The sequence below is a fragment of the Rhizophagus irregularis genome, chromosome 2 (genome assembly GCF_026210795.1).
Source record: "Rhizophagus irregularis chromosome 2, complete sequence".
NCBI classification, from domain to species: Eukaryota; Fungi; Glomeromycota; class Glomeromycetes; order Glomerales; family Glomeraceae; genus Rhizophagus; species Rhizophagus irregularis.
In genome coordinates this window covers 2,850,626-2,865,998 of record NC_089430.1, presented here as the reverse complement: position 1 = coordinate 2,865,998, position 15,373 = coordinate 2,850,626, and the positions used below count along the sequence as shown (strand labels likewise).

General features: G+C 27.3%; 1 protein-coding gene across 1 annotated transcript; it reads left to right on the top strand.

Annotated features, from left to right (window-relative positions):
- Window positions 1–12,546: 12,546 nt before the first annotated feature.
- Window positions 12,547–12,831, top strand: OCT59_011980 (uncharacterized protein; the record flags this gene model as incomplete). The annotated part of the gene is made up of 1 exon (XM_066134147.1): window positions 12,547–12,831. One exon carries the CDS (start codon window positions 12,547–12,549, stop codon window positions 12,829–12,831), a length of 285 nt encoding a protein of 94 aa, XP_065989439.1.
- Window positions 12,832–15,373: the final 2,542 nt, after the last annotated feature.

Genomic DNA, 15,373 nt, shown 5'->3' with positions numbered 1-15,373 from the left:
GTAAATGTATTCCCCTATGTACAGCAGGGTTACTATACAAATTAATTGTAAAAAAATATATAACTGAATTCATATGAATCCAAATTGTATTATGCTGTGTGATAGTTGTATTGATTTTTTTTTTTTAAAAAAAAAAATTAATAGTAATAATATGAACGGTTTCAAGAAAATTTTGTCATGATTCAAAATACAGAAAAACAGGCTAGCATCCAAGAAATTATCTCCGTGACATGTATGAGGTCACGTGGTTTGATATATATACTTACCATTATAAATATAATGAACCATTCCAGATGTTATATATATGATTATATAAGTTTTAAACATCATCTTCCATTAATAATAGAAGCAACACATGTAAAAAGAAATGTATAAAAAAATTATTCAAATTTTTTTTATTGTTTAATAAATTTGATAAATTTAATAAAATCAGGATCTGAGTTTTTTTTTTTTAGTATTATTTATGATAAAGTTTTATTTTTCAATACTTTTATTAAATTATTTTCTTTAAAAATAGTAATAATCTGTTTTTTAATTGGTATTTTACTAATAATTTCATTTTCTTAATTTAATCTAATGTATTTCAAATCTGAGTTTTTAGTATTATTTATGATAAGATTTTATTTAAAAATAGTAATAATCTGTTTTTTAATTAGTATTTTACTAGTAATTTTATTTTTTTAATTTAATTTAATGTATTTCAGATCTAAAGTTTTTTTAGTATTATTTATAATAAGATTTTATTTTTCAATACTTTTGTTAAATTATTTTCTTTAAAAATAGTAATAATCTGTTTTTTAATTAGTATTTTACTAGTAATTTCATTTTCTTAATTTAATTTAATATATTTAAAATTTGAGTTTTTTTTTAATATTATTTATAATAAGATTTTATTTTTCAATACTTTTATTAAATTATTTTCTTTAAAAATAGTAATAATATGTTTTTTAATTAGTATTTTACTAGTAATTTCATTTTTTTAATTTAATTTAATATATTTAAAATTTGAGTTTTTTTTAAATATTATTTATAATAAGATTTTATTTTTCAATACTTTTATTAAATTATTTTCTTTAAAAATAGTAATAATCTGTTTTTTAGTTAGTATTTTACCAGTAATTTCATTTTCTTAATTTAATTTAATGTATTTCAAATCTAAAGTTTTTTAGTATTAGTGGGATACTACCATGAAATCACTGATCAAAATCAAAAAAATTAGACATATGGAAAATTGGCTAAAAATCAGACCAAAATTGACTAACATTACAAATCAGCATATCTAATTGATGCCAATCAGACAATTCGATAAAAATTTAGCAAAAAATCATTATATTTGATTAACAGCTAATTGATGCTAGTTGAAATCAAAAAAAAAAATAGACAAATGGCAAATCAACCTAAAATTTACCAATATTCAAATGTATTTCAGATTTATAGAAAATTGACAATTCAATAAAAATTCAATAAAAATTCAGCAAAAAATCATCATATTTGATTGATGGTTAATTGATATAAAAAAGTCATCAAAATTAACTTTTGAAAAATATGATTTGTCATTAAAATTCAGAAATTCAGAAAAAATCAACACTAAATTTATAGTCAATTACTCAATTTATTATAAATTTATGTCTAAAACTTATAAGTTTATAATTGGTATTTTCTACTAATTGAATTTACAGCTAAATACTTTCTTGCATTTTGCCAATTTGAGGTTTTGTAACTTACTGGTATAAATCTACCTAAAATATGATGCACAGGTATTATACAATCACAACTTATCATCAGGAAATTATGAAAAAAATGTACATTATATGTACTATACGCAAATCTTATACGTGCAATATTCATTATTTTTAATGTACAAGTAATATTTAATATTAATGAGCATCATCAATGCAATTTTTATCATGATGTGCAGCATTTAATAATAAATATTCAATGTACATTAAAGTTTTTATTTTTATTTCATATATAAGTCATAGTACAAATTATAAAGACTAAAAAAAAAGCTAAAAAAATTTGGTTATGTGATAAAATGACTATATTTTGACTTAATTTTGGCTGGCGAATGTTAAACTTCGATCAAAATTAGACCATGACTAAAATAAAAAATTGAAACTGGCTGATCAGACTAGTCCAATTATGGTTTGTGTACTGAAAAATAATCTTTTTATTGTAAAGTTTAAAAAAAATAAACTTTTTTTTTCTTTCTAAAAAAATTATTCTTTCTTTTTTTAGGTATTGAATTGGTAAAGTTTTAAAAGTTTCTTTCAGAACTTTATTTTTTTTTAAAACTAATTTTTTTTTTAGGTATTTATCGGGACCCGAAATATATATGTAGAGGTCGAGGTCCAGAAGTGGTCCAAAATACGTATTCTTTCGGGACCAGAATTATGATAATTTCAGCCATTATCTAAATTAGAAAATATTATTTTGGCTGGGATTATTCATAAAAGGAATGATCTACATAATTTTTTTGACTCATTATATGCAAACTCTGACTTGACCCTTTTATGTATATTTTGGGATCCTTATTTATTAGCTTTGACATTACACTTTAAATTGGTAAAGTTTTATAAGTTTTATTTCTTTTAAAACTTTATTTTTTTTTTAAACTAATTTTTTTTTCTTTTTTTTAGTATATATCAGCTTTGACTTTGCGTGTCCGCCTGCCTAAACTTCTCCAAAATTCTACAATTAGTTTTTCCAAAATTTTACTATAGTTTTATTATAGGTTTGGCAAGGTTTCAGCAGTTTCAGCATTTATAATAAGTTTCGTCAGGTTTCACTTTTCTCCAGAGTTTTGCCAACTTTTTAATAAGACTTTCATATAGTTTCGGCAAAGTTTCGCTATTTCGGCATTTCACCAACTTGCCAAAACCTCCTAGTTTCTCCAGCAATCTTAGACTTTGCTCTTCGCCTTCAAAACTTATTTTTGTAGATATCATCTTGTCTCTGGGCTTTGAATTGGTAAGTTTCCTTTAAAATTTTTTTTAGTAAATTTTTTTTTTGAAAAAAAATTCAATTTAACTTTATTTTTTTTTTAAATATCAGCTTCTTCGAATTGGTAAGTTTGAAGCAAAACTTACATATATATTTTTTTTCTTTTTGATTTTTTTTAATTTTTTTTTTTTTGTAGATATTAGTTTTCGACTTTGGACTTGAATATACTAATATGGTAAGTTTTAATTTGAAAATTCAAAACATTATTTTTTAATTTATTTTTTTTTTAATTTTTCTTAATAGGTGTCACCTCCTTTGGCTTTGAAACTTTGATCTGGTAAGTTTCAATTTGAAATTTGAAACTTTTATTTTTTTTAATTTATTTTTTTTTTTAATTTCTCATATTTTTTATAGGTGTTACCTCCTTCAACTTTAGAACTTTGATCTGGTAAGTTTTGATTTAAAATTCGAAATTTATATTTTTAATTTATTTTTTTTTTGATTTTTCATATTTTATTTTTTTAATTTATTTTTTTTAATTTATTTTTTTTAATTTTTCTCATATTTTTATATAGGTGTCAGCTCTATAATAGGATCAGTAAAGCGTTCAGACTGCACGTCGGTAATGGTAACTTCAGTAATGATGGAAAAGGTACAGGAGGACATGATAATGAGGATGAATGTGAAACTGTTATATTGTTATGTTGATATTGGTTATGTTTAGCAGAGTGGTGACGATGTTTATAATAGTATTTCTTCTATTTAGCGATATTGCAAAACCTTTTCCACTTACAGAGTGAGGAGTTGGATTAGGACTATATATCTTGATAGACATAAAGAAGTTAAAGATAACCTGTCATGTGGCTGAATGTTTATTTGTATAGGATTGATGCGTATTGTTATTGATGTTGGTAAATACAGTCAGACCTCTATATACCAATATCCTATGTACCGATAATTGCCTGTACTGATAAATTTTTTATGTTCCGTTTCACAATTAATAAAAAAATCTCATTGTACCGATATTATATATAGTTTCACGATGTAATATGTACTGATACTTTTCTTTGCCCTTTATAATTAATACATAAAAAGTAACGATGTACTAATACTTTAAAAGTAATTTAAGTATTAATTCGTCAACATCATGAATTTAATCGAAGTTAACATAAAGGTTCCATCCAAATTACATGACATTTTAATATATTAGCTATCCAGAGTTTACATAATAATGCTGGCAAGAATTGGATTTTAGCCCGCATTATGATTCACTGATGACGGTTATATAACGATAATTTGATATACCGATATATTTTTCCTAAAATAACAATATCGGTACATAGAGGTCTGACTGTAAACCTAAATCACAAATTCTATTAAGATGAATTTGAGAAGATTTTTAAAGAAAATGTTTATTAACATCGGTTGTGAAAGTAGTGATACTACTGGTAATGAAAACATATGGGCTGATTTGTTTTTTTATTTTTTTTATTTTTTTATTAGCGATAAATGTTAAAGATCAATACATATGAGAAGTCTAATAACTTATACATATGAAAGCAGGCAATATGATGAACTAAAACGAAAACTATCCAACTAGTTTCTATATAAGTTCTATTTAATACCTACACTATAGTGTCATAATCCTCAATTTGGGAAAATGACCTATTTCCTTTGCCCTAAAAACCTGACTAGGATAAAATTAGTTTTTTATTTATTGCACTAAGTAAAATAAAATAATAAATTTGTGAAATCTAAATTAATCTAAACTAAATTAATTTACGCAAAACATTTATAATTTCCACTAAGATCTTTAATCTTGATGCTTTACAGGACTTGTCTTTTTTATCCTTCTTGGATTTTTTATCAGACTTTGTCTCTTGTGGTTTCTTCTTAGAATTCTTCGAAGAATTCTGCTATTTTTTCTGGGTCTGTTGACTTCCTGAAGTTCTTTGATTCTTGTTGGTATTATTACCTTATGACCTTGTTGGTTGCTTTGGAGGTACGTGTCGATTTCAAGACAGGTTCACTTGTTCCCAAGTATATTGATTATCTAATGCTGTTCGCATATCAACCCACTTTTCAAAATAACCAATAAACTTACGATCCCCCTTAGCTGTTTGTATAATTTTAAAACTTTTCAAACCTTTTACGGCAGAAAGGAATGAATGTGAGCGGCTATCTTTCCATAAAGCTGCTAACGTCATAGAATCTGAAATGTTTCTAATCGTAGCTTGGAACTTCTCACGTTGTTTTCTTTCTTTAAGAGTCCACTTAGCTGGAAATCACTGTACAGGTATCCCCCCTAAATCTGTAGTCCACACAGGGTTTTCATTAACTTCGAATTGGGCTAGACTAAGGATGGTGCCGCAAATAGGTAATTGCAGAATAATTGCGATTTACGGTATTGTGGAATATTGCGAATTTTGAAGTTGAATTATCTGCAATTCTGTAATTAGCAATTATCAGCAATTCCGCAAGTATTTCGCAATTCCGCAAATATTTCACAATTTCTGCAAATATTCCACTATTTATATCATATGATACATGTAGATAGGGAATTTAAATTTGTAGATTTGTCAATTAATCTTTTATCGATCAATTAATTGGAAAAGAATTATCGATCAATTAAATAATTTAATTTTTTATCACAAAAAATTTTTTTCGCTAAAATTTAATAAAACCGTGTAGTTGACATTAAAATTTGAGATTTTACTGGTTAATTAATTAATATATCTCCATATAGTTTATATTCGCAAATTTTTTTTATTATTATAACAACATAACGAAGCTATATACGGTAATTTATACAAATGGATTTATGTATTAAATATCATCCCTAATTGAGACAAATTTTTATTGTTAGGAAATTCTCTTATTATCACTACAAACAAATTTTAAAATAGATGGTTATGAATTTAATGCGTTAGTTGAAGCAATTCCTATAAAGAATTACTCGAGCAATCCTCCAAGTCCTCCTAATCTTCCTAATCCAGAAATTTAAATTTTAACCTTTCTATTAAAAAATTTCAAATTTACCATTTTCCTTCTAAAGTTTGTACCAATTGTGCAATAGTTGAACGTTTTTAATCTTGATTTTATTTAATATATGATTTATAATTTATATTATTTTATTTTATACTTAAAAAGACTTACTAATTATGGCTAAATCATTCTATATACAGATGAGTAAGAATTTTTAGAAGAAAAAGGAGTACAATTAAATATAGTTCTAGAAGTTGATAAACCACAATAACCCAATGATATGGCGGAATTATTAGCAAACCACATTTCTAAAATAAAAAATAATAAATAATAATTAATTTTTTTCTAAAAAAGACTTTCAATTCCACTCTCTCTATTTAAAAAAAATCAGTACTTACTTCCGTTAAATCTACTATATTTTCCTTGATTACCATTTTGTATTATACCTAAGGTTGCTTGTCTAAACCTCTTCAAAATCCTACGATTAGTTTCGTCAAAATTTTACTATAGATTTATTATAGTTTCGGCAGAGTTTTGGCATTTATAATAAGTTTTGGCAGTTTCGCCTTTCTCCAAAGTTTCGCCAGTTTTTTAATATAACTTTAATATAGTTTCGGCAGAATTTCGCTTTTCGGTGAAACGCCATCTTGCCTAAACCCCTAGGTTTCGGCAAGCAACCTTAATTATACCACACATACCACAACTAAATAAACAAAAATTACTATTTCCAATAAATCGTTAAGGATTACAACTAATTTTTGTATCATGGAACAATAATGTTCGTTGGCTATGAGCCGCTGATCGGTTATAATTTTTTAGTAACCACGTCATAAGAAAATTCTTCATAAATTGGAATTTGAGATCAAGGATCACGAAAATGAAATTTAATCCAAAACTGGAATCGTACCTATAAAATAATAGTCAGTTAAAAATATAATAAATATATACAGTATTTCATTTAAATTCAAAACATACCATTAAATTCTCCAGCTTTTTTGCTTAATAGTAATTAAGCTTTTGTCTTAAAAAAAATAATTTATTAATTATTAAAACTTAATATTTCACGTTACGAAAGTAATAAAACTAGTTTTACAAATAAAAATATTTTATTTTTATTTTTATACCTGGTCTTGAAGATGAAGAGAAATGGGAGCAGCCTGCGGAACTAGTCAGCCTAAAGCTGGGAAAGATTATACAATAGGAGTGACTTAAAAATTAAACTATCTAAATGATGGGTCTCGTGATTAAAATAGAATAATTAAAAAAAGAAAATAAATCTATATTATCGAAAAAAAAGTTATCCCTATGGGATTCCCATGATCCCGAATGTAAAAAGTTACTTGATGTCCATCTGATGTGTGCCGTAGGGTTATGTAGTACCCCAAATGGTCGTACAGGAGAGATGGAGGATGGTGGTTAACGTTAGCGTAATGAACAGCTCTTGTTTTTACTTGAGAAGCAGAACCATCAGATCCACTTTGAATAGGGACGTGCTGGGAGTATCGCTTGCAGTAAGTTTTCTTTTTTCTCATGGAGATCCCGATAGTTTTTCCCATTCTTTGAAATGTTGGCGTCTATTATTCCATATATGAATATCTATCTCTGATGTGATACAGTTCATGAAAGAGTGAAAAGCCTGATAACGAGCTTTTTCTTTCGCACAAAATTTATAAATATACAAGATAGGTCTTTTGGAGTTAAATGGTGTATTAACAAATAAAGTGGGTGATTTTTGGAAAGAGTAGTATTCAAATTAGTCGAAAACATAGGTGAGTTATCGATTGTTTCCATTATAGAAGGCAAAGGAGCGTCATTAATATCTTTGATGGTGTCATACAATATGTGTTTGTATTTGATCAATAAATTACGACAAAAATCTCTGTGTACTCTACAGAGGCCTATGTGTTCATTATCGTCGGGAAGTAGTTGACATTGTGTATACGGGAGTATGTTCGGAGGATATAACTTAGGGTAATTTCGCTGTTGTATGTCCGCCGTTGGGTAGATAAAGTTGCATTTTTTAATACGTGTTCCCTGGATTTTCGATAGTTTTTCGCTGGTGATGACGTCAAGAGAATTATAATTAATCCATTCTTTGGTGAAGGTCCAATCTATTTTGTCTTTTAAATGATGTCTTTAATTGGAGAAAAAGTTGAAAATAGTCAAATCGATCACTGTATTATGGCAATATTCCATTTATTCACAAATATAAAAATTGAATTATTGATCACGTGTGATTAAGGTTGCTTGTCTAAACCTCCTCAAAATCCTACGATTAATTTCGTCAAAATTTTACTATAGATTTATTATAGTTTCGGCAGAGTTTCGGCAGTTTCGGCATTTATAATAAGTTTCGGCAGTTTCGCCTTTCTCCAAAGTTTCGCCAGTTTTTTAATATAACTTTAATATAGTTTCGGCAGAATTTCGCTTTTTGGCAAAACGCCATCTTGCCTAAACCCTTAGGTTTCGGCAAGCAACCTTACGTGTGATCGATCATAATTGAATTACTGAACATTGACTCAATTAAGAACCCTACATCACTACATGTAGATTATCGATATCAGTAAATCAGTAAATCAAAAATTTCCAATTCCCTTTTTTTATAATTACTGCTCCAGAATGTCCAAGTAAATAAGTTTTAGCAGCAAACCTAATAAAATGAATTCCTGGAGGCGCTATTAAACAAAAAATATAAAAAAACAAAAATAAAAATAAAAAAAAAACAAAAAAATGATTAGAAAAATTTGAAAAAAAGATAAAAATATTTTAAAAATTGATTTAAAAAACCGAAATAAAAAAAATTTGCTACGTAATTAGAAATAGGATAGTGACATTCGGAATTTCAGCTGATCGATTACACAGGCTGTAGATTTTTGATAAACTTCAACATTTCTTTTCCCCTTTTCTCGTTATTTTTTTTTTGACTTTCAAAATTTATTTTTTTGTTTCTTACTTATTATTTCTTCAGTTTCTTGCTACCTTAATTATGTCTAATCCAGATAGAGGTCGTCCATTTTCAGATGTGTGGGAATACATGATAAAAGGCCAGCAACAATCAAGAGGACATTATACCGCAACTTGTACATATTGTAACTGTACATGGAAATATGGAAAACCTTGTGTTCTTCGACAACATCTTGCTAATCATTGTAAAAACTGCCCGCAAGATGTTGCGCTATATTTTGCTAGGATTGTTGGTAAAAAAATGAAAGAAGATGAAGATGACGAAAATGATAGTAATTCCGACTCAGAAGTACCTAAAAAAAAGCAAAAATACAGTAATTAAACATCTCTCTCAAATTTTTACAAAACAAAAAAGTTGGAAAAAAGATATTCTAATAGCATTGATCGTTCAATAACAAAGCGTTTATTATGTGTAATATTCCATTCAGTACTATTGAAAACCTGTGGTTCGTCGATTTAATGAAAACATTACAACCTGGGTATGATCTTCCTTCAAAACAAACTTTAAGTGGCACCTATTTGAAGGCAGTATTGTCTCACGTGAATATACGAATTGTAAATGAGTTAAATAATGAATCCAATCTTACAATTGGTAAGATTTTTTATATTATTATTGTTTAAATAATTATATTTTTTATTAAATTCAATTTACTAGTGCTAGACGGGTGGTCTGACTCACACAGAAATAGTCTTTGGGCGTTCATGTTGTTGACAGGTTCAAGAAAAGAGTACCTTTAGAGTTAGTGTTCTGAACGGATCGAATCAGATCGGATTTGAGATGAATCCGATCCGATCCGAATTCGGATCAAAAAAAATTGGATTTGATCTGATCCGAATTCAGATCAAAAATAATTGGATCCGATCAAATTTGAATCAGAAATGAACTTGATTCGGTCTGAATCCAATTCAGATAAAACCGATCTGATCCGAATCTAATCCAAATCAGAAATTAAAAAAACGGTTCGCAACGTTTTTTTAGAGATTTTATTTCAATTTAAATGAAAAAAAACCATTGCAAAACGGTTTATCTAACTAAAAAAAACTGTTGCGAAATGGTTTATCTAACTAAAAAAGACCGTTTCGCAACAGTTTTTTTAAGATATTAATATAAATCATTGCGAAATGGTTTATCTAACTAAAAAAGACCATTTTGCAGCAGTTTTTTTAAAGATATTAATATAAACTGTTGCGAAACAGTTTATCTAACTAAAAAAAGACCGTTTTGCAACGGTTTTTTTAAAGATTTTAATATAAACTGTTGCAAAACGGTTTATCTAACTAAAAAAGACCATTTCACAACAGTTTTTTTAAAGATTTTAATATAAACTGTTGCGAAATAGTTTATCTAACTAAAAAAAACCGTTTTGCAACGGTTTTTTTAAAGATTTTAATATAAACCGTTGCGAAATGGTTTATCTAACTAAAAAAAACTGTTTCGCAATGGTTTTTTTAAAGATTTTAATATAAATCGTTGCGAAATGGTTTATCTAACTAAAAAAAACCGTTTTGCAATGATTTTTTTAAAGATTTTAATATAAACTGTTGCGAAATGGTTTATCTAACTAAAAAACTGTTTTGCAACGGGTTTTTAAAGATTTTAATATAAACCGTTGCGAAACAGTTTATCTAACTAAAAAAACCGTTTCGCAACAGTTTTTTTAAAGATTTTAATATAAACCGTTAAAAAAACTGTTTTGCAACGGTTTTTTAACGATTTTAATATAAACCGTTGCGAAATGGTTTATATAACTAAAAAAAACTGGTTTGTGCAATGTTTTTTATTAAGACAATAAAAAATGTTGCAAAACGTTTTTTATTTTAATTTAATAAAAAAATCTGTTTCGCAATGGTTTTTAATTGTCTTAATAAAAACGTTGCGTGAAACATTTTTTATTCAGATCCGATCCGAATCTGATCTGAATCCGTTCAAATCTGATTCAATCTGATTCAATTTGAACGAATAACTGATCCGATATGATTCAATCCGTAATAGATCAAATTTTTTTGATTCAGATCAGATCACAGATCATAAAAAATCTGATCTGATCTGATCTATTTCAGATCAGATCCACGGATATGAATCGGATCAGATTTTTTTTGGAACACTATTTGGAGTCTTGAAGATCTTTCAAGTACTAAACATACAGGTCAACACTAAAGTTGCTTGCCGAAACCTAGGGGTTTAGGCAAGATGGCGTTTCGCCAAAAAGCGAAATTCTGCTGAAACTATATTAAAGTTATATTAAAAAACTGGCGAAACTTTGGAGAAAGGCGAAACTGCCGAAACTTATTATAAATGCCGAAACTGCTGAAACTCTGCCAAAACTATAATAAATCTATAGTAAAATTTTGACGAAACTAATCGTAGGATTTTGAAGAGTTTTAGACAAGCAACCTTAGTCAACACATAGCGAACGTCATCGATGAGGTTATTAAAAAAGTTGAAAATGAAAATTTTGTCGCTATAGTTTCTGATCATGGGTCTAACGTTGCTTCGGCCTATTGAATCATCACTAAAAAATATCCAAATATCATCAATGTTTGGTGCATCACGCATTGCATTAATCTTATTAGTTCTGATATCATAAAAATACCACAGGTTAAAGACCTTGTTAGACGCGCTAACATTATTACAAAATTTTTCAAATATTCAACTCTTGCCGCATTCTGGTTAGAAGAAGCCATTAAAACAAAAAATATTCAAGGCGGCGGCCTAAAAACTTACGTGAAAACCAGATGAACCACGGTATTTGAATGTACAAGTTCCATATGGCGATTGAAAGATGCTCTACAACATGTATTTTTTTTAAGATAATTATTGTTTCGAATAGTTAAATTATTTTAATCATTAACAATACAATTTTTTAAATTTTAATTAGGTTTTAGATAATCACGAAATTTCAAGTGATAATATCAAGTCTATCTTAAAAAAACGAGGTTTTTTTGACGATATGCGTGTATTATCTGATATTTTAAAACCAATAAAAGAATCGATTCTAGTGTTGGAGGGTACAAAGACAAATTTAGCAGATTGTTATCTGCAATTTCTTAAAATAGCTGCTAACGTTAAATCAATGCCTATTGATGATTATAAGACTTTGAAAAACTCTTGCATTAGAATTTTTAATAAAAGGTAAGTTATAATTTAATTATAAAAAATTGAAACAAATAATATATTTATTATATTTTCAATAGATTTGCAGAATACGATGAAGATATTTATCTTCTGGCATTTTTTCTTCACCCTTACTATAAAGGTAATTAATAATTAATAATTAATTTAAATTTAAAGGAAGATGGTTTGTAATCCATATAATAAAAAATTTATTTAACATTTATTTATTGCTTGTTTATTAAGGATTAGGTGTTCGTAATCAACATTTTGATCGTATTCAAAAAGCCGCACTTAGGCTTTGGAAAGCTCTTGGGCATAAAAAAGCATTTGGTTTAGAATTACATTCTCAGATTCATTCATATTTTGATAATGCTAAACCCTATGATGCATAATATTTGCCTGAACACGATGTGCCTTATTTATGGTGGAATTCAATTATTGATAGAAAATTCTCTTCTTTATCACGTCTTAGCAAAGTTATTTTTTCAATTACGCCTCATTCCGCTAGTTGCGAGCGTCTTTTTTCATCTCTTGGTTGGATGTTTGGAAAGAAAAGAACGAATTTAAGTGCCCAAACAATTGAATCAATAGCAAAAATCTATCGTTATAACCTTAGTACAAAAGGTCAAAAATCTTTAAATCATGCTGATTTAATATCAAATAATGATGTTCAACAAATGTTAAATAATATGTTTGAAGAAGGAGATTTGTTTAATGAAAGTGATGATGATGATGAATTAATTCCAAATGAAGGTAATGAAGTGGAAACAAGTGACGTTAATGAAATATTAAATATTGAAAATGTAGTAGATTTGGGCCCATAGGTACTTATTGATAATACAACACTTCCTATTATTACGCGTCGTAGATGTAATAGTAATGATGAAGATGACGAGGATTGGAATCCTGATGAAATATAATTTTTTCTTATTTTGTTTGTTATAATAATCATAATAATTCGCATAATTTCATATATAACAATATTATATAGTTTTATTAATAAAATAAATAACTTTAGTTGAGAAATTGTATTGCGCGTTTAAAACATGGTTTAGTGATTTGTTCATTTGTGATCACGTGACACTTACATATCATTTATTAAGATTTGATAATTAGAGATCATTATATACCTTAGCTCACTCTAACAATGCAGAAAATGATTTGGCAGATTCTTTAGCTAACGTAGGATCTGAAATCAGAAATCCTATTATTATTAATCATACATTTTTCAACAAACAAGTCTAGGATACATTAATTGGAATAATATCGCGGTAGTAGACCGCAACATTAGAAGATGGAGCAATAACATTCATTAATTAATAATTCTTCATTATTCCTTATTCACGATCTCATCAAATAAGGTGACATAGATTGGACTTTCACTAAAGAATGAATGAATCATAATCCTTATGATACGATTACAAGCATTAAATTATCGAAATTACAAAGTTCACGCATAAAAAAAAGTAATTTCTTATACCCTACCGCTAATATTCAATTTTCCTAGACACCTTTAGGACACTATAGACTCGTCCTCTTTTTTTAACGCTACTTTTGATTATACATTACCAAAAACTCACTCATTTTACTTTTTAATACATGGTTTGATACCATGTGCCCTTACTGACATTTTCTGCAATTATATCCTTAAGAAAGCTTTACATTTCAAGAGTTTTATAACTTTTATGAACCTCATTATGAATGACATTAAAGATCACATCTGGTCCTCACGTGCCAAATTGTATAAAGAATAATAGGAGAAAACTCACAACATTTTGAAAGAAATAAGAAATTTTACTTTTGAAGGAAATGTTCTACTAACACACATCGCACGAATCCTGATTTTGTTACTCTCTCTACTTACTCCACAATTACTACATAATTCACGTTATACTCATTTCCGTTTATTTTCTTTTCCAACATTTTTCTTTACACTTTCTTTATCTATGGCTAAAAAAAACAGCTTACAGAATTCGAACGTGACGTAATTATTGGTTTTTACCAATCAGGAGACTCTGAAAGAACCATATCCAAAAAACAGGTTGTTCAAAAACAGCTGTCTATGGTACAATATCAAAATTGGAAAAATTCACGTTTGGCACTTCCCAAAGGAAAAATATGATATTAATTGCCTTCCAACGGTAAAGCATAGTGGGTATTATGATGTGGGGATGTTTTTCATGGTATGGATTAGATCTGTTGGTAAGGATCAATGGTCAGATTGATATAACAGAAACATAGAAGATTTTCATCTAAGAAAATGCAATAACTCTTTTACTATGGCTGGGACAAAGTCCGACCTTAATCCTATCGAACACTTGTGGGATGAACTCGAACGTAACATCTGATCAAGAAAAGAAAATTCAAAAATATAATCAAATTAGAGAGATTTTTACAAGAATTATGGTCACAACTTTCTAGTGAGGTTATCAGAAGTATAATCGCCTTTCTCAAGACCATTTTAATCGAAAACGTCTGTTTGTTTCACTTATATAGGGCTTTCTGAGAGCAACTCAACTATAACCCATTTCATAAAGGGTTATTTATATACACATTTTTTTACCAGTTGATTTTACAAAAATTTCCCAAATTTTTTTTGCTGGTTCACACCTTTCTTTATTGATAATAAGCTTTAGATGCCGCTTATCACGTTCATTTAATTTTTAAGGTCTTCCAGTTCGAGAAGCAATAGTAAACGGTTAGCAGTATGGAAAACTGAGTAAAAGCAGTTTTAAAGGCACGTGGCTTTCCAACTAAGTATTAGCAAAAATTTTAATTAAAATTTTATATAGATAAATATAAATAAAAAATTGATTTGGTAATTAAGTTCTTTTAAGAAAAGTTTTACTTATATAATTTATATACTAGCTATAGATAGGATTATTTATTGGGCCGAAATTATATCAACTTGGGACTGAAATTAAATTATAAAATAACAAGGTAAAAGATAGCGATCATCGGGTAATTTAATGATTAAATTACATAGTAATTACGCGATTAATAATTTTCTCTTTTTTTTTGTAAAAATAAGATTTTCGTCAAATTTCTAATTGTGACTTAATAGTGATCTCAGAATTATTTCATGTTTTTAAAAAATTCTTTTAATATCATTTTAAGTATAACGTTCGTAAATACTTTTCTAAAACGATACTTAAAAAATGCAATATATTATAATTTCTGGTTAAATTCTATATATAAAACGCTGAAAAGTATTCATTAAGGAATAAAAATATTATATACATTTATTAGAGTCCAATAAAAATTAATGATAAAAAAAAATTTATTTTTTAAGAAATCACATATGGTCTTAAACTTTTTGGTATGAAGTGTATATATATGAGAATTTTTAAAAGAAATGTACTAATA